The 19,945-nt window shown below is 39.7% G+C and overlaps 1 protein-coding gene across 1 annotated transcript; it reads left to right on the top strand.

Moving 5' to 3' along the window:
* Positions 1-1,011: 1,011 nt before the first annotated feature.
* Positions 1,012-14,411, top strand: nectin3b (nectin cell adhesion molecule 3b). Its single transcript, XM_026370371.1, has 6 exons — positions 1,012-1,136; positions 7,658-8,005; positions 8,595-8,894; positions 10,088-10,205; positions 10,411-10,562; positions 12,951-14,411. The coding sequence occupies exons 1-6, from the start codon at positions 1,058-1,060 to the stop codon at positions 13,616-13,618; spliced, it is 1,665 nt and encodes a 554-aa protein (XP_026226156.1). The 5' UTR covers positions 1,012-1,057; the 3' UTR covers positions 13,619-14,411.
* The last annotated feature ends 5,534 nt before the right edge of the window (positions 14,412-19,945 follow it).

Raw genomic sequence — 19,945 nt, 5'->3', positions numbered from 1 at the left:
TGCAGTATGTCTGCATGTGATGGAGCCACAGAGCCGTAACAAAGCACCAAGAGACTGTCTAAACAAGTCGAAAAGCATAATGTGTCGCCTTAGAAATTCTGCATTGTAGCCACTAATTCAAGTATGAGTCGATGTTTAAAATACACAGTTCTCAACAAACTAAATGGGATGCAGCCATCTTTAATGTTATTAATTACGCCTGTGCTTGCCCATATGTTTCTGTGTAATACTGGCAGCTGCATTGTGGAGGAATTATGGTATTTTTTTAAAATATGAGAATTACAGGAACTTTGCCAGGTGGGTCGTACAAGAAAAGTCTATGAGATGCTGCAAAAGTTAGTAACTTTTTACCAGATCAGTTCAATTTGTTATGTACCATATGTACCACAGCCATTGTTATGGTAGTGAAGATTTTTTATATGCACAAAAATCAAAATGCACAGGCCTCCATCAATCTGGACCATCTATAGTTCAAATAAGCAATCAAAAAAATGGTTTCTACCATCAAAGTTCTAGAGGAACAAGAAGGAAATCTTGCATCATGAATGCACAAACATGCAAACAGGCACCAGGTCTTCTTGATAAACTGGTCTGTCTCAGAAATATGAAAAACATGTTTAACAATTTCACAACATTCATCTTATCGACAGACAGGAAAACAGACACATCCTCTCTGACGGAGGTAAAGATGCACAGACCGTGTGTGTGTGTGTGTGTGTGTGAGTGTGTGTGTGTTCAGAAAGCCTCCTGCAAACGGAGCAGAGAATGAAGTAATTAGATGAATCAATATATGTCGGGTTATCAACAGAGGTGACGTAATGTGTATACTAATGGATTCTTCCTCCGGGGGGGATGTTGCCGAGGAACCGCGACAAATGGTCGCTGCCTCCCCCCATCAGGTGAGCTGCCGGTCTCACCGCTCCGCGCCGTGCAGATGGTACGGTCCGCATGCAGCTCGGAGTTGTTGCTGAGGAGGTTCCTGTGTAGCACGTACCGTCAAATTGGCACCGAGCCGGGGCTGGGGTCCTACACCGGGAGGCTGAGCCGCTGTTCAAACATGTTACCGTCTTCTCGCCGGAGTTCCGCCGGACAGCAGGGCAGGGTCGCGTTATTTCACCTCTTGTGCAGTATTACAGGTGAGTCACGCATTTTCTTGCGTTGGTAGTTTTTCTTTCTTTGCTCCACAAACGTCACAAAGAAGTTTTGTGCGGGAGCCGAGCGACGCGCATCGTGCGGCGGCGGCGGCGGCGGCGGGAGCAGCAGCAGAACTGGCAACCTCCATGTGCTTTGATGGGAGATGGATTAAAGTTGCAAGTTTAGGAGGTGTCACTGAAAGACTGAAGGAAACTTGGTGGCAACTTCGGAGGGGCTGCCATAGAAACCGAGGAGGAGCACGGATAGTGATGTTCAGTTCAAGAGCTCCAACGTTATAAATATAAATATATAAATATATATAGCTATATGTACAAACCAACCTACACTTTGTCATTGTAGACTCAGAGGCAGCCATGTTAGCTGCAGAAACCTTTTTCTGTTGAAGTAAGATGATGCTGTACTGTGGCACGTCGTCTGCTTTGGCACAAAAAAACAAAACAAAATGTTGATGTGAACTTCATTTGTGTCATCAGAGAAGACGATGCTAAACGTCCAGCACGCATGTGCCAACAGGGCAGCTCATTATGGTTTAATCAAGGGGTTGGAGATGAACTACCTCCCCCCTGAAACATGCTCACTTTAGTCCCAGTGCTGCTGGATTAAAATACAACAACTTTGTCTTGAAACTGTGCTTGCTTCAAGTTGGCACATTATGTGTTTTTATTATTTGGGGAAATAAAAAGAGAAGCTGTGACACTGCAGTTTAAGTTGCCCACATACCTTCAAGTTAATTGTGTGTTTAGAAATAACCGCATGAAGATGAATGATTTTCAATATGTGACAAGATGTAAGCAGCTTTTCTAAACCAATTCATCCACAAAAAGAAGACGCATCCACAGTTAAATACTAGAATTACTGTTTTCAGAATAGTTTTACAATTAGTTTGAAATACATCTCATTTTATGTAGAGATGAGGCTAAAACTCAGTGGTAGAAGAAAAAATGGAAATGAATATTATACCAAATAAAAATTGTGTCGAGCATGTAGTTTACTCTCCCACCTTACGCAGACAGGCGTAAACTCTTAGTAAGCTGCGAGTGAGTCACGCCAGACAATTTCTGTTTCTCCCACACACTGCTGACTGCACATTGTTGAATGTAATACACTTCAATGGCACATCACTGCAAATTCCTTCCAAAAAATAATTTTAGATTTGAGTCAGCTGCCCTCTTCAACAAAATTTTAAAGTTGCTAATTGTTGCAAGGCTGGAGTATTTGGTCGTAATGCAGTGCAAAGGATTTTCTGTTTCTCTCATAACTAAAAAACCTCAGCGAGAGCGGTGTATATTTTATGGACAGTTCTTTTATTTGTTTATTGTTGTTTTTTTTGTCACATCAGTAGCTTTTTCCATTGCCCACTAAAAAGAAGCACGTCACTATACTCGCACATACCCCAGCATTATACTACTGTTTTGTGGTTTTTAGAGGGGGCAGCTTTGCACTTAAGCCTTTTCACTGCAACAGATCAGTGGTCAGAGGAAAAAATCTCTGGTCTACTAGGATGGACCTCAGCGACAGATCCTTACTTCCTTTATTTAAGACTTAATGCAAGTAAACTGACCAGGAACCCTCTTTCAAATAGCTAATCTACTGCATGTTTCTGTCATGTTTACACCAGGATCCCAGAGTTCAATCCTTTTGAGAGTTTGCATTAAGAGGCAGAGACAGGTGCCCATGTGCATGTGTTTAGCTTCAGTTTAAGTCTGCTTTACATTTCAATGAGGGCTTTGACCTTGAGCCTTTATTGAATGCAGCGTAGGTGCACATACCCTTATAGCTAATAATGTCTAGCCCTTAAAGGGGACCAATAGCGACTTTTTTTTTTAGGCAACATTTTTCTCCCAGGTACATTGAATGTTTCATTAAGATGTATTAATCATATTTCTGGCCAAGAGGAGGCAGAAAATCAAAAACTTATGTCACATATTTCCATTAGGATTCAGACCCCTAATTCAGTACTTTTAAAATGACTCTAAAAGGTTATTCTGATCCTCTTCGCTAAGTCGGAACAAGCTTTTCATACTTTGTGCAGTTTATCCCATACTTTCTGATGGATCCTTTGAAGCTCCATCTGAGTGGACAGGAAGCATGTAGAGACTACCGTCTTCAGGTATCTCCACAGATGTTCTGTGGGATTTAAGTCTGGGTTTTGTCCCAACGGCACTACAGCATTGTCTTGGCTTTAGGCTTCGTTGTCACCATGCTCAGTCCTCCCAGTAGACTGCAAAACCAGTTGGTTTTCTTTAAAAACTTCTCGTGTGTCCTTCCTTCAACTCTGACCAGTCTCTGTATCTCTGCTGCTGAGATGCACCCCCATAGCGTCATACTGCCTTCATACATACACATTTCGCTGTAAGGATGGTTTAGCCTGGCGTTCAACCGACCTGATTAAGTCACAGAAATTTCCAAACTTTATTATTATGGGTTATTTGTCATTATGAGCAAAAACTACTACACAGTATGGAAGTAGACTTACTGTTTAATGCAAACTTTCATAAGTTAGCTCAGTGCTCTTAAGTTTTTATGTAAAAGATTGAGAATAAATCTAGGAATTGGCCCTGAACTGATTTCAGTCATCAGAAGGAAGTTTTAAGAATTTATTTATTTCAATCATTTCAGTGCAAAAAATTAATTTGAAGGTCAAATCAAATCACTCTGTTGAAAGACTGTTCAGTCCTTCCCCTACAGCTGGCTCTGCCACTTGCACCCTAACACTATCACAGTTTATGTTCTGATTTCCACTTTTAACAAGACACACTGCCCTCTGGCAAGACGCACATATAATACACTTGCTGCCACATAAGTGGTGCATGGGAAGGTAATATTGACTAAAGTGAGAATGAGCAGCAGAGCGTCTCCAGGGAGCAATGTGTCCTTGATGCCAGGATATCTATAATCTTTTTTTATAGTGCGCGAGTGTGTGAGTATAAGTTACATTGTGTTGCATTTGCAAACTAAACTGAAAGTGTCTACAGTAGCCAATCTCTTTGAGGATTTAAGTATAGGAAGAACTTAAAGCAGTTTCTTTTCTTTGTCTCTGAAAGTACAAGAAGAGAGAAAACATTGTTATTGCTATGTCAAGATAGGCTGCATATAAGATCAGATAGACTGTGTTCTTATTTCTATCACTTTTTATTCTGAGTTGGAGAAAACGAGGGCATGCTTATGTAAGGTTGTCGTCATGTCACCACTAAAAATTTTATACAGTCTCTATACCTCTCCCATTACGTATTCTGCACAGGAAAGATGTTGCCTTCTTTGCTCTTAACTGTTCTGTTACTCTCGATGTAGTCTTATCGTTTTATCTGTCAAATACAGCAAATTGTAAGATCAGTTTTCTGCTCTATGATGTATAGCAGTTATCTTCTGGGTTGTATCTTGTCTCTCTATATAATATTCCTTAGGTTATCCCTTTATATTCAGAACAGCTTCACTTCTCCTTTGAGGAAGTTTTACTGCGCATAATGTGAAATTTGGGAAATGGTACTAATCAGGAAGGAAAACTCCTGCATGATTTAGCATGGCCCTTAAACTGTTTTATTTTGTGTGGGTTGTAGTTCGTTGACTCTAAAAATGAAAAGTGGGTGAACACTGCAGATTCCTGTCTTGATATTAGATGGGTTTGAGTAAATAAAAATTATAAGTAACTGAAATACTTCAGCAGGCTTTCACAATATAGTAACACAGAAAACACTCAACTCAACACTGCTCTATTGAATCACATGCACATGTAATCACACATGTGATTGATAATTTACATGTAATGCTGCTACACGGTGGTTGAGCCAACACAATTGTAGCTTTGTCTGAGTTTGTGTCTCATATGTAAATGGAACACTTCCATTAAACATTTTCAGATTAACTAGTCTTGCATCACATAATGAATTCAGTGTTGATCATTGCTAGATGTCTAACTACTTCTGTACTTGTACCGTTTTAAGTCTGTCTTAAAACAATAGTTTGGTGTCCACTCAGTGTTTCTGTGATCTACTCAGATCAGGTGATCAGGTTATTTTCTAATGTTGTATCCTGAGTAGTTGGCCACAAAGTTGTTGCTAACATAACACCTTCTAATGTTAGTTTTTTTTTGACGCATGTCCACCTACACCTGACATGAAATGTGAAATGCAAACAAAAGTATGTTTATAATCAACTCAAGGCTAATCTGTTCAGTCCTTTATCGTCTAAATTGTCTTTATTGTCTAAATATTAGTTGTCTTTGTTTTTGTGCAGTAATGATCTGACACCCAGGTACAGACAACTGCCACAGTAGGTAATCAATGAATGAGCATGTAATGGTTGGTAATCTGGTCCCACTGGTTAACTTTCTTAAGAAGCATGTCCAGTCCCAGAGAGAGACTGTACATATTCAAATTAATTGTAAATTATCCATCCATTGTTGGAGTACAAGCCAACAAGTCTTTAGGTAGTTGGTGTTAGCCAACGTGCTGAAGGGGTTTATTTTACCTCCAGCCATACTCGGCCGACCAATAACTCAACATCAAACTCAAACCCACAGCATGACTGACAGCTGATCTGTAGCCAAAACCACTTTTATCAGAAACAGACACTGCAGCAGACGACAGTTCAGAGGAAAGGACATCTCGTGTCTCAGCCCATTCCTCAGTAACTCTCCTCTCGCAACTTTTCATTGCATCTCTTTATTCGTCTTTAGTGGGAGGGACTAACACACAAGCAAAAGACATGAATGGAGGAAACATGGACGCAATTAAGACAACTGGGAGCAACATAATGTCATGATGAATTAATATTTACAATTAATAATCTACAATTATTCCTTAACTTGCAAATAAGTCCCATCGTTCTTGGTTTAGCGGGCATGCCAGTCTGGTATGCTTTGTCATTATGTGTGAAAACCAGAAGCACTGGAAAATTACTGTGTTCTCACAAATTCAGATTCAAGGCAGCAAAATTACATAAAGACCAAAAAAAAAATAGTCATTTGCATGTCATATTTTAGGGGTAGAGAAATATCCTTTTACAGTATTAATATTTGAGAGCATGGCCTTTTTAGAAGGAGCCTGGCCAGAGACTGAGCTGTTTTTGGCAAAATAACAAAGAATATTTGGAGTCAGTTGCCAAGCAGCGCAGCAGGTTTTGATTTATGATGATTTCTTCCTGCTGGCAGCTTGTTGCAATTAGTGATCTGGTTGAAGGCTCTGGCAGTGGTATGCGTGCGTTTTTTTGTTTTGTTTTTGTTTTTTTCTAAATCCGTAACGTCATTCATGTGGGTTCTTTCTTTTGTTTAATCCTGCTGATACATTATCTCTCACTTGTGTTTATTACATGACTTTGCCTCTCACTCAGTCTTAAGTTTTTTTTTTTTTTTTTTTTTAAGCAATGATGTCATCGTTGTGTTAGCATATCTCTTCCCTTTTCTTTTCTCCCTGTCGGTCGCAGTCTGTTCTCTTCATATGCCTTTGACTTTTCCTCAGTACGAGATTGAGCTTCATGTTTCTAAGACATGCCGCATTTTTGACAAGTGCAAGTGATAGAGTGCATGGGTTAGTTATATTTGGGCAAAGGGCATACAGACAGCCTGCTTTTAATTCCTGAATTTAGGTCAGGAGAAGGAAAGCTAGAGAGACAAATATTTTCTCTGGATCCCACCGTCAAAGTCAGCTGCGTATTTGTTGAGAAACCCAGTGCCAGCTGTGATGATAGGAAGCTTTGATTCCAGTCTGATACCCACAGATGTCAAATGATACTGAACTTTTACAGATATGAAATTGTTTCAGCTGACATTAGAGATGAAATGAAATACTTTAAACTCAGTTATCATCTTATGGTTTTATTTATTTATGTATTTGTTCATTTTGTTTTATTTATTTAATATATTGATCCATTGATGTAGATATATACACTTATATCTACATCGATGTAGATTAATTCCACCTTTACAAATGCAATTCAGTACAGCAGCTCTGCTGTCAGAAGGGTGATATTTCTGTGTGTTTATTATTGAGGTTATAGTGGGTGGTATATATACATTATAGATCGATCGCTAGAACACATGAAGCAAATCACACCAAAGCTGCAACAATTAGTTGATAAGTCACTTTGTCAACTAACAAAAAATCAGCCACATTTTTGACCATAATTTTTTTTTTTTAATCTGTTAAAAATATACTAATGTCAAGTATGGATACATTCTGGTGTAGTCTTCCATGGCCGTATTTCTTTATTGGTCAGCCTCTGAAAAAGAATAGTAATTATCTACATGTTCAGTTCCTACGGTCTTAAGATGACTAATGTTAGTAACACTTATTAATGTTTTTGCCAGCAGTAGATATCTCACTCAGACGTTGAGCCCTGGATGAGTACAAATTAACAATTACAGTACTAATTGGGCTACAGTAAAAGGATTATGCCTCTCTAGGAGCATGTTGAATGGTGTTTAATTATCCAAAACTGTTGCAAACTAACATGACTTTATGTGATTACAATTGTTTTTATTTCAATTGTTACCTGTCTTTGGCAGTTGTGTGGGGCAGTCAGGTGGTGGTGCCTCAACGGGTGAGCGCTGTGCTGGGGAAGAATGTGTCACTGGAGTGTAGGGTTGAGGTGGGCGCCAACCTTACACTTACTCAAAGTTCCTGGGAGCGACGTCTGCCTTCAGGCTCCGTCACTGTAGCTGTCTACAACCCACAGTTTGGCATCTCCATCCCTCCAGAGTTTGGCCATCGCTTGCGTTTTCGCTCACCCTCCTCTCATGATGCCACGATCATACTGGAAAATGTGGGTTTTTCTGATGTCGGGATCTATACCTGTAAAGTTGCTACATTTCCTCTGGGAAACACTCAAGCCTCCACTACTGTCAGTGTACTTGGTAAGTATGTACATTGAAAGGTGCTTCTGTGCACCCAGATCAGCTCAAGAATATGTTTTCCTGTATGTAATGTCACATAGCTGTTATAAAGATATCCAATGTCCATGTTCAGCGTCTGGGCTTTGTCTCTGCTGATTGTACAGAACAGGACCTTACAAGACCTTTTCAAGACAGCATCCTGATTCTAAACATTTATGACCAACATTTTTCACAATTTTCTGACATTTACTTACTGTAAATTATATTTGGGAGCAATAGCAGTTTGTTTTCTGTTTTCAGTTTTGCTATTTGGGCTACTCTCTCTGCACATTTGGTTTGGCTCACAAACACAGTGCTTCTCTGTGTGCTCAGTCTGTTTTCACAAACAGATGAGTGGCTAGAGCTGCTAAAGGGTGGTTTGGACTATGTTGTAGGGGGAATGACAGAAGAAAATGCAAAGATGCAGTAAAAGAAAACTGGTATTGATAAAGTAGAAGTGTAATGTAAACCCTTTGAAGAACTGCAGTTAAGTCTTTTAATATAATCTCGGTAGGGCTTCAAACTTCTAATGCATTTCTTTCTTTACGTATGTTTACTCTTCACGCTACAGTGGAGCCGAAGGTCTACGTGTCTGCAGGGTCAACTGCCCTGATCGATGGTGGCAATGAAACTGTGGTGGCCACGTGTATTGCAGAACGAGCCCGGCCCCCCGCTGAGGTGTCCTGGGAGTCCAATCTTTTTGGCCAGTCTGAAGTGCAACTGTTTGATGAAGTCAACGGCACCACCAGCACACAAGTGCGTTACTTGTGGCAGCCCACACGCCACGTCCAAGGCCAAACACTCACCTGTGTGGTTCGCCACCCGGCTCTGCAGAGTGACTTCAGGATACCCTACCAGCTCAATGTGCAGTGTGGGTACTTTGAGTAGCTACAGGCTAACAAATGAACAGCTCTTAGAGAACCTTATTGTGCAGTATTTTTCAACAATAACTAGTAACAGATGTTTGGGAATGAAACATTTTTGAAGATGATCCTGTTTATTAAACAGTGCAGAGTGGTCTACACTCTAAAATCAAGGAGGTTTCTGAGGTCCATCTTCAGCCATTTCCAAAGTCCCTTTTATTACTTTCCTTCTTGTACTTGTTATAAAAGTACAAGAAGCGATCCTTAAAAGTAAAGATGTTGATAAAATTAAAATCTCCAGTCAGTTGATGACGCTTGGCCTCGTCAGTGTTGATATATAATTTATGTCAAGCACTTCAGCAATGGCTTAATTGATATATGAAATCTATACTCGTTTCATGTTCTTACTTTGACTTAAAGGCTGTCTTTGATATTTTTCCTTGATAATTTTTTTAAAGTCTGCATTTGTACAGGTTTTTCTGTCACTGCCCAACTGTCTAAATTGAAAATGTTTTCATCAGTAAGTCCAATAGATGTTGGGAAATGGGTTTCTAGGCACTAACTACAAATGAACTGGTATGAGCAGTAAAGGTACCTCTCACTCAACTTAAAACTTTTTTGTTTGACACAAATTTGTTGTGATTTGCTGTTTTATCACAGCTGGCAACTATGAAGAGTCTTATGTTTGTAGCACAGCAGAGCAAAGTATAGCAAGCATTTTGCCATGAATACCCTGCACTTTGTGGGATATGCAACTTTCAGTTAAGGAAATGCAAACTGACAAGAGCTAGATTTTTGTAAAAGCACTGTCAAAAGTCCTCCCAGCTGTTTCGGCAGTAGTGTTGACGGTTTTAAATCTGAAACAGTCATGAAAGTTATGGGTTTTCTGAACACTGGAGAATTTATTAGATACGGTCACTGATACTTTAGTAGGGAACTCGCACGTCTGTAGGCCTTGACCAACCACAGATACAATAATGCTACACACATCTTGCATGTGTTTTGCTGATGAAACTCTTGACCAGCAGAATGCTTTTTAAAATATGAAAATTCACTTCAGTATAACAGGTTATGAGCTTTTATGTGGTAGACTGCCGTAGAAAACAGCAGAATACGTCTGTGCAGTTGATTCTAAAGTTATAGTGGATTTTAATTTTTTCGTTTGTTTTTTAAATGTGTCTGTTTTCTTGTCCCTCTATAGTTGCTCCTGATATCTCCGTAGTGGGCTATGATGGAGACTGGTATGTGGGACGGGAAAATGTTCAAATGACTTGCAAAGCCAACGCTAACCCACCAGCTCATCACTTTAGATGGATCAGGTGTGTGTGTGTGTGTGTGTGTTTTTGGAGACTATTGAATAGTAATTAACAACTGAAGAATCATGTCATCTTGACTTTAAAACCTTTAAGTCATTGCTTCAGTTAATGCTATCATACCTTAACTTAAAAAGGTAACTTTTAGGATTGCATTAATATTTGTTGTCGGTCTTTGTGCTTCTAAATGTTTCTCGCTTGTTCATCATAGACTGGACAGTGAAATGCCAGGAGGGGTGGAAATAATCAACAGCACTTTGCTCTTCCTGCGTCCTCTACACCAGAATGACTCTGGAGTCTACAGGTGTGAGGTTGCCAATGACATTAACCTGCGTAGTCGGGATGTGCGTATTCTCATACAAGGTGAGTGGAGTATATGTACCAGAACGCAGCTGACTTCTCTTCCCCTAGGAAGCATGTCACAGTGGGTATCACTGCCTGTGACATTGCCCTTCAAGCTGAAATGTGATGCTGTATCACTCTCACCCATTCTGTACATACTGACAAACTGTCAGCACTTCAACCATGGTACAGTGTGTTGGCACTGATAATATTAGATTTAGTCTTGATTGCATGCTGGTTAACTTTAATTAACATTAGGTCTCCAGATGTTCAGAAGGGGAGTTCCTGTGCCAAACAGTTGAAAATATTTAAGGCCTCTTCAGACCACAGCGCACTGCCTCCGCTCTGTCCTCTTAGCTCGGCTAAGTGTGTCATGTTTTGTTGTGTATGATGAGCATGTTCTTCTGGTCTTGTCTGTGGAGGCACTCTTTCTGAATGAAGTTCTGATTATGATGTGATTTTTTTTTTTTCTTTTACATCTCTATCACTTCCTTTCAGTGTTTCTTTTATTTTGTGCATGTGTCATGCAGAAAGAGGCAAAAGCCTGCAGTCTGACTGTGAAATGTCCCAGATTCATAAAACATTAACTAGTTCTTTTCAACTCCTATTTATTATTAATCGTCCATATTTCATTTTCCTTTGAGAGGACCTGTAAGCATGTGCACACGCTTACACATGTTGGTGTACCCTTGGTTGTGTGCGTGCTGCTGCGACCGTGCTCACATATGTACGTTCACTGACTCTGCATGAAGTTATACAATTTCAGTACTTGCAGACTAGACATTTATGTTTCTCCTCTCTCAGATATGAATCTTTGCCTCACATCTTGTCTGACACTGAGGTTAAAGTGACAGACCCATTTTGCAGCACTATTAAAGCTTTTAGAGACTGATTCTTTCCATCAGCTCCTTCTGATTATGGCTTTTAGTTGCTGTTTTGCAAGGATCACCCTAAGTGCAGTTCATTGTAGGATTGGTGTTAAAACAGTGGTAATGAAGTAGGGGCACTTGGATAAAAATTAATTTTCACACAGTGTCAGCATGTATTGTACAAAAATCAAGCACAGCTATGCAAATTGGTAACACCGTCATGGTCAGGAAATGTTGGGAAATCCCTGACACCACTTACTACTTAAAGCCATGTAAATAGGTCACATATTTCATTTCAATATGCAGTATTGTTGTGTAGTAGTAGTAATAATAATAATAACTGTCCTAGGCTTTTAAGTGAGAATGAAGAAAACAAGAAGTGGGACTATAACCAGACTTCAGCAAAGAACAGAAAAGTAGTAGTAGTAGTAGTAGTAGTAGTAGTAGTAGTAGTAGTAGTAGTAGTAGTAGAACCTATATTTTGTATATCTTTTGATAATATTTTTTAAGTATGGAAACACCAATATCAAGTGGTTAAAGAGAGGATCAAAGCATGGCTGTCTGTCTCCACTGTTTGGCAATACAAAGAGTGACAGACATTCCAGCTATGTAAAGCAAAAAAGAATTTTTAAATTCCTAATAATTACAAATAATTAATATATACCATTCCTGATGCTGGTGGGGAACTGCTGTATTTTTATTTGACATTCTTTTCTGTACTGTCTATGATGTAGGACTTATGTTTTCTTGGCCATTGTTTATTTACACCCCTACTACTTCATGTTGAGTCTAAAAAAATATGTTTGTGCTGCCTTATTAAGTTTCTGTGAGAAATTATATTTATTGAATTAATCTTAATTAAATAAACAAATAGGAGTTATTGGCATACATCACCTAGGATACAAATGAGTTTGATTAAAATACTATGTGCATGATTGATTATCCAGGTGCGAAGCAGTTGCCTCTGGGAGCTGAAAGAAATGCAATAGAATTTCAATTAAAGCTTCTAAAGTCTGCCTATTGTTGTGCACCGTGCATGTTAAATTTCTCTTCTCATTTTCTTTTTTTATTTTATGAGAAACTTAAGTCTTTCAGAACATCTGCAACTTTACCAAAACAAAATTTTGTAAGCGTGGCACAAATATTAATGCAGGACGATCTTTTGTCAGTGATGTGGTGCTGTGGCTCATCTTGGTGTTTGGTCTTTATTTTAATATAAGCTGAAACAGAACTTGACAGGTTTTTTTTTCTCCTTTACTCATCATCTAATATATCCATGGTTTGAATTCTTTGTACCAGTTTCTCAAACTACTTGCCAGTCAGTTTTTATAATCAGTGACCTACATGCTCTAGAAAATTGGCAGTGCCACCCTGAGACTGCTGCACTCATGTAACCCATAGTTTAGTATTTGTGGTAGTTTGTTTTTGTCAACTTTTCCCCTCATAGTACAATGCCGATGTAGTTTGACATTATCTCCTTCTTTCTGTTCATCTCTCCCTTCCACCCTCCACCCCCCTCTCACTTTCCTTCCCTCATTAGATCCTCCCACCCTGCCTTCCACCATTACTGCTCCTGTCCCAATTGGCTCTGCCTCCACCTTTGTGGATGAGAAGGGGCATGTTCTCCTCAGCTCCCCTACTCTTGAAGCCCTACCTGAGAGTAATCTTGGTTCCATAGTGGGTGGGGCTGTGGGTGGGGCCTTGTTCCTGCTACTACTTCTGGCTCTGGTTGGTGTGTGTTACCTACGGAAACAGCAGACCTTACATGGGAACTACTACAACAAGCAGTACCTTGGCCCCAGTGACCTCCAGAAAGCCCCCACGCAGCATGAACTCCACCCTACCAAAGCTAGCAGCAGCTCCTACCATCGGGACCACGACCGAGAGGAGTGGGGAGACCGCCAGCTCAAACATGAACGCGACCGCCGTCACAATAGCGGCTTCAGTGGAGAGGAGTATCCCTCTAATGGCTACACGAGGGCAATGAGAGAGAGCAGTCACCACAGCCATCAGCAGAATCGCGGCTGTGAACATACACAGTATTCTAGTCCACGGCAGGCAAGGTGTGCCAGATACCCTCACTCACCTAAACTGCAGGGAAACGGTTCCCCCTACCTGTCAGATGACTGCTACGATAGTGGGCCCGAGGGTGACTATGTCTCTCACACAGACGGCTCAGTCATCTCGCGTAGGGAGTGGTATGTTTGACAAGCTACCTGGTTCTGAAGGAGCAAAAATGCAACAAAAGTGTTCATTTATTATACTAGGAAGAATTAAATTATTTCTCCTGTGTATGCACATGCACACTTCTACTAATCTTAGTTATGTAACTCTCTCATTTTGTTCAAGCGTCCTGGTTGACACTTGACATATTTGTTCTTGATGTGGACAGACTTATGGACTGCACAGCCATTTTGATAGTCAACATCTATGTGCTTACAGAGTGGGCATGCCACTATAGTGTGTGTGTTTGTATGGCTATCGATGTGAGTGATCATTCATTTTTAACCATTGGACTGAGGACATTTTAGCCGATCCTCACAATGAGAAGAAATTTCGGGGTTAAGACTAGGTTTAGGAAAAAAACTGAGGAGATTAGCGTGGCCTACGCAACAGTAGGGGGCTGGCGAATGCATTATGTCAATGAGTGTTCTCACATTGACTGCCATACAAAAATGTGTGTGCATGTATGTGTGTGGAGATGAAGGGTCATGATGTGGGTAGGTGCTGTCTCTGCCTTACTACATGAACTGCCAATTTATGTAGCATTTAGTTGAGTGGAAGCCCTGGGGGCTTTAAGATCAGATATGGTTGTCTAAATAGTTTGGTTTGTTTGTACAAAATCAGCCTTTTTAGTCTGACTTTTTTCTTATTTAAGTGTATATGTGTTGATAAAAGACATCTGACCTCTGAGTATCTTCAGCTCATATTAATTAATGGTACAGAAACCATGACTGGAAGTAAATTCGTGACAGTCAGATAGTGATAGGTCATGAAATAGTGATAGCTATGAAAACTCAGTGAGACACAGAGGCATTATAGACTTCTTTACAATGATTTGTATCCCTCAGAATTTAAGATCCCTCATTTCTGCAAAACTTTGTTTCTTACTAAAAACCATTTATGGAAAATACCATGATGAGAGACTTGAGTTTGAGGTTTTGAACTTTTTTTTAGGCAATGTCCATTAAACCTGATGGCTTAGAGTGGGAAGAGAAACTTAAGAGAACTTTTACTGTGTCTTTTGCTCATCTTTATCCCGAAAAGGGAGGATGGAGATGCCGTTTTCAGGGGGGTCTGCATGAGTAAAGCACTGTCCACCGTCTCTTTGATGTGCAGGTTCGCACATCAGTTGACTATTCCTTGCAAGTTTAGATGAGCTTAAAATTTCTTTCTTTACCTTTTTAACATTTGTCTGGTTTATTGTTTTTGATTTAAGATGAGTTGTCCTTCAGTTGGCCACAAATGGATTGGTCTTGTCTGTCAGCTAATCAGTTCAATTCACCAAGCAGGCTTCAGCATGCCAGCCACCATGCACTGGCCTCCCAGTCACAAAGTATTAACTCCCACAAAGAAAGCATTTGAGTGTAGCCAGTAAACTCCACTACAAAAAAAAAAAAACATGATCTAATTTCACTGCTCTGAGTAATCTGCAGAAACAAGTCGCTGTTCAAATCTGAGGCATTAATAGGCTTATTGTGGATTATCCATATGTGCAACAGCACACGTAATCATGTTAACCCGTTATTTTTGACAGAACACTTTAATATTACCTGTAATTTCACAGTTAAATATACACAATGTAGATAATACGGGTGGTTTGTGATACACTTGCTGTCACTATCACCTGTGGCTTTCTAAACTATGACTCTATGACTATGACACAGCTTTTTATCCACAGACAAACAGTATTTTGTTGCACTGACCATTAAATCTTTCATTCATTAGCCTTTAGAATAATACACCCTATAAAGGTTTTATTTGTAATAGACCACATTTCATTGCTAATCTAGATTATCAGATGTTACAAGACATACCAAGTACTGTGATTGAACTGAGGAGAAACTGTTTAAGTCGGTGCCATTGGGCTGTGGAGCATCAATAGTTCAGGAGTCAAACTTGCATAAAGTTGTTATGAGTTTAAAAATAAGTATTTGTATGCAATCAGGTACATATAGATAAAATATAAAAAGTATTTTGGCATCTATTCACCAGACAGCATGGAAGAGATCCAGCAATTTCTTCCTGCATACTAGTGCTTGTGAATACATGCCAACTTTAGTATGATCACCTTTTCAATATTTGCTGCCAGATGCCAAATATTTGTCGAACATGTGTATATAGAAATATAATGTGTCTCACTTAAGTATTACAGACTAGATAGTAACTGAATATTAGCTTATGAAAATGACAAGTGTGTCACTGTTGTATTCTGGATCGTGTAGCCTGAAATAGAAACAAAAATATTCTTTAAGCCACTTTAATAGTACAGCAAGAGTGGTCAAAATGGGAGTAGTTATATTGTTATAAAGATTTATTCATAGTTCATTATTGTCAGGGTATACAGTCTGTGGAGTGAATAGACTGCAGTTCTCATGGTGAGATTAGATAATGTGCCACTGTAATTTGCAAGCAGAGAATATGACCCCTAAACTGCAAATCCTGTTGTTTCAAACCCTGCAGTACAGGAGAACTCCAAGCTTCCCAGTCCAGTAACTACCTTACGTTTACTCCACTCTAGTTACCGTCAGCGTAATTCCTTACTAATCATTAGCATTAAAAAGACGTGATTTACTGTGCAGATATTTTGAGATTTGCATCTGAGATTTTTCTTTTCACAAAAACACACTACATAATGTACAGAGTACTCAGAAGAATGAAATCATAGGGGCTACCACCTTGTCACCCAAAGTAACAAAGATAATACTTCTGTCAAGAATTGCTGTTATATTTGTTTGGTGCAGTTTTCCAAGAGTATGAGCACCACAATATTCAATCCACCTTTACTAATGGACATTGGAAACCTTAGAGATGATGTCTCAAAACCTGTTTTAATAAATTCCAAACTGTTAGCATTTAGTGAGGAAATGTTTGTGAACCACAACATCACCTGTAGTTGAAGGAAAAGTAATCTTTTTGAAACTGATGACTTTTCCATAAATGCAGAAAACGGCAATGAGCATGGCAGCTTAAACACCTTGGTCTGCTTGCTTCTATGCACTAAGATAGAGAAATTCAACTGATCAATAGACTATTTTTGATTGACTCTTTAGTTTGGAGGCCTGCACTTGGGTTAATGAAGTTCTTTTGTACTGTGACATTTTATATTGTGAGCATTCGATTAACTTTATCCTGACAAATGTCCTTCACTTTGGGTTGAGAAATGCATTATAACTAGTGCCTTAGATACCTAAAAGAACAAATGGGTTTTCTTAATTTTTATCTATGGATGTAAGAACCTCTATTTTGTGCAGCCTTTGGTTTTGATTTTCACTCTGTACTATGAGTGAGGACTCAGTAGTGCCATATTCACTTTTCTGCCCTTGTCACCATGACGGTTAATGACGCAGTATACTTGCAAACCTAGAGGCATTAAAACCCACAAAAAGACAAAGCTTGAATGAATTTTGATGTGAAATTTATTCAATCTCTACTTCACAGGTATTTGTCAGAGGTTTTTTGTGTTTTTTTTGTAGAAGCACTGTTGTTCAGGACTGAAGACTTTACTTCAGTCTCACGTTGTCAATGAAATGCACTTTTTGGTCATGTTTGTTTTTGTATATACAAAAGAAGATGTAAGTTTCTGTAAGGAGAAAAAAATGTCTGTGACAACAGTGGAGCATTATTTTGTCAGTCTTTTTGAGATACTTTAGTTCAATAAAGCACCTTAGCACCTGTGAGTTATTTTCTCTGGAGCTTTTTGAGGTTGCTATCACTCAGACAGCCCAGTCTCAGCCTCTTTGTGCTTCTATAAATGACATCATCTCTAGCTCCCTAACGCATAATGCTGCATAAACCCACCCCCACCCACCCTCAAATCTAGTACGCACATGTGGAACGCTGCACATGATGTAATTCAAAATCATGTGTCCTCAATTCACCTTATCTTCATTACGTTTTGGTATCCAAAAAGGCTTTAGGAGGCTAATTTAATGCTTTTGCCACTTGATTGGAGTAATTGAATAATGCTTTGTTCCTCTCCAGTGGTGTTTTATAGTCAGGGGAGATCCAGCACCTCCTCTGCTCTCTGTTCCATCATCTCTAGTTCTAGTTTGCTTTGTTTGGGACAGACAGGCTCTCTCTCTCTCCTGTACTTCCCCCCCTCCCCGTGTCTTTCTCCCACTGTCTACCAGCTGGTAAAATTAAACGCTGAGTGTTTATGTCTGGCCCAAAGACCCCACTCTCCAGCCCATTGACTGTCCCCATGGCAACAGGCTCTCCTGGAGCTACTGATGGAGGCTGTCTTCATACAAGTGTTACCTGGCCACAGCAAGTGGAGGGATAGGGATGCAGGGCGCTGCATGGAGCAGAGAGGTTAACTGTAGTGCTGTGAAAGGTAAAAACAGAATTAGATAATACAAATAAAAATGTGCCATTACACCATGCTGCACCACAGAGAGCTCCCATGCTTGTAAAGAAATATCACACTGATGTGACCTTGACATTATTAAGCTTTAACCCCGGGTCCTCGTGACACACTTTTTCCCCTAAAAGTCTTGATTTTTAGCAGACCCCACTGTCTGTCGTGACAATAAGATGTATAGAAGTTGCCATTCTGACCTTGAAACAAGACATGCTCAGTGTGAAATTACATTGTGGAACAGCTCAGTAACAGTAATGATGTCAGCCAGTAATGCATGAATTTAGTTTGAGGCGCTTATGAAGATCAGTGGATTTGCGTTTTGCCTATGACACAACAGTTTCCAAGGATACTTTTCACAACGCACAAGGCCTGAGCAAACATCTCTGGCAGTGAAAAGGGATGCAATACTGATGCCTGTGTGAGAGGGAGACTTCGATATTTACTCCCCAGTAGAGGTCGGATCAAATTGTCACCATCACTGAGCTGAAAATATTGAAATAGGTGTTTGAGGGAAAAGCGACAGCGTACTAAGTGATCTAACCTTCCACCCCGCTCTGCTGCCGCACTCTGCTGACAGTGGAGTCTGTTGCCTTTGCAGTACCATGACCATTGACCCCACTTGTGAGGTATTAGATTGGGTGTTTGTTCCCTCCATGGTCTTTAGGTCGCCAACGTATGCTATGTTTAATTTATGACAGGCCTTTGTGCTAGGCTGACTTCGTTGAGCATCACTATGCACTTTTCCTGGCTTCGCTGTGTCTGTGTGTGTGAGATAAAGTGCTGAAGTGTAAGAGACAAAGAGTCTTGCATTCGAGCCAGATCCCAGTGTGGGGACAGTTGATCCACAACTAACACCGCTAATCCAAACCCCTCCAGAATGGATGATATTTGAATGTTCAAATGAGGGAAAAATGTCAAAACAGAGCATCCATAAATAATTCCAATCCACTTTTGCGTTTAATTATCCCAAATAGTATTTTTAGCTAAAGTACTTTTAAAGGATGTTAATAAATACTGTGCATGATGAACAATGAATTTTCACAAGCTGCCTAAGGCACGACATTAATATCGTGGACGTATGAAGTCATACTCCTGTATGATCTTACCTTTCGGACTCCTGAAGGTGCTCCACGCACAGTCGATTTAAAGACGTTTTTATTCCTCGTCACATTATGAATGTCTGAGAAAGAGTCTGTCACCAGGCATTAAAGCAGGCGCCTTGATGAACTGCATTTTTAATAGCATTTTGATCAACTCAAGAGGCTCTTGTCATAGTTCAGCAGCCATCAAAGGTAATCGAATGGCTATTACCTGCTGGAGAAGAAGAGAGCAGAGAGGGAGGGGAGGTGAAAAAGAGAAGCAAGAAGTGGCTTTCAGGAGCCAGCTAAGAAATCGCTGCTTGTTATTTAAAATTCTCATCTCAGCACATTATTGATTTTTTTTTTTTCACTTCAGCAGCTAAATCAACTGTAATGTTACTTTTTTTTTTTTTTTTTTTGTCCTACTGTCACCTTTTGCCCTCCAGTTCCTCCGGGGTCCCACAATCACAGTTTTACACACTACTGCTGATTGGCCAAATCCTGCTGTTCTTCGAGTTTAATGCATCTTAATCATGATTAATCCTAATCCCCTCCATGGACAACATGGAGCATATGCAAGCATATGGTCTAACAAAGCTAAGTCAACGGATATTATAAGAGCTTTTAGAAGTCCGCACACAAATAACTAAAGAAGAACAAATTTCAGTGGTAAGTTTCAAGTTGCAGGACCTCTGAATGAACTGCAGTCACGCTAACCCTGTCATACTGATTAACTACTTTTTCTGAACACTGGCAGGAGTGACAAGAAGTGGTAAGCTTTGAAATTTGTCTTAAATATGATCAGGTCTTAATTTAAGTCAAGAACTAGGAACAACCAGTCTATTTTAACTATACACACACTTGTTTAATTGT

This window comes from Anabas testudineus, chromosome 14 (genome assembly GCF_900324465.2).
Source record: "Anabas testudineus chromosome 14, fAnaTes1.2, whole genome shotgun sequence".
Lineage (NCBI taxonomy): Eukaryota > Metazoa > Chordata > Actinopteri > Anabantiformes > Anabantidae > Anabas > Anabas testudineus.
Note: the sequence above shows the minus strand (reverse complement) of the source record. Positions and strands in the feature narration are given on the sequence as shown.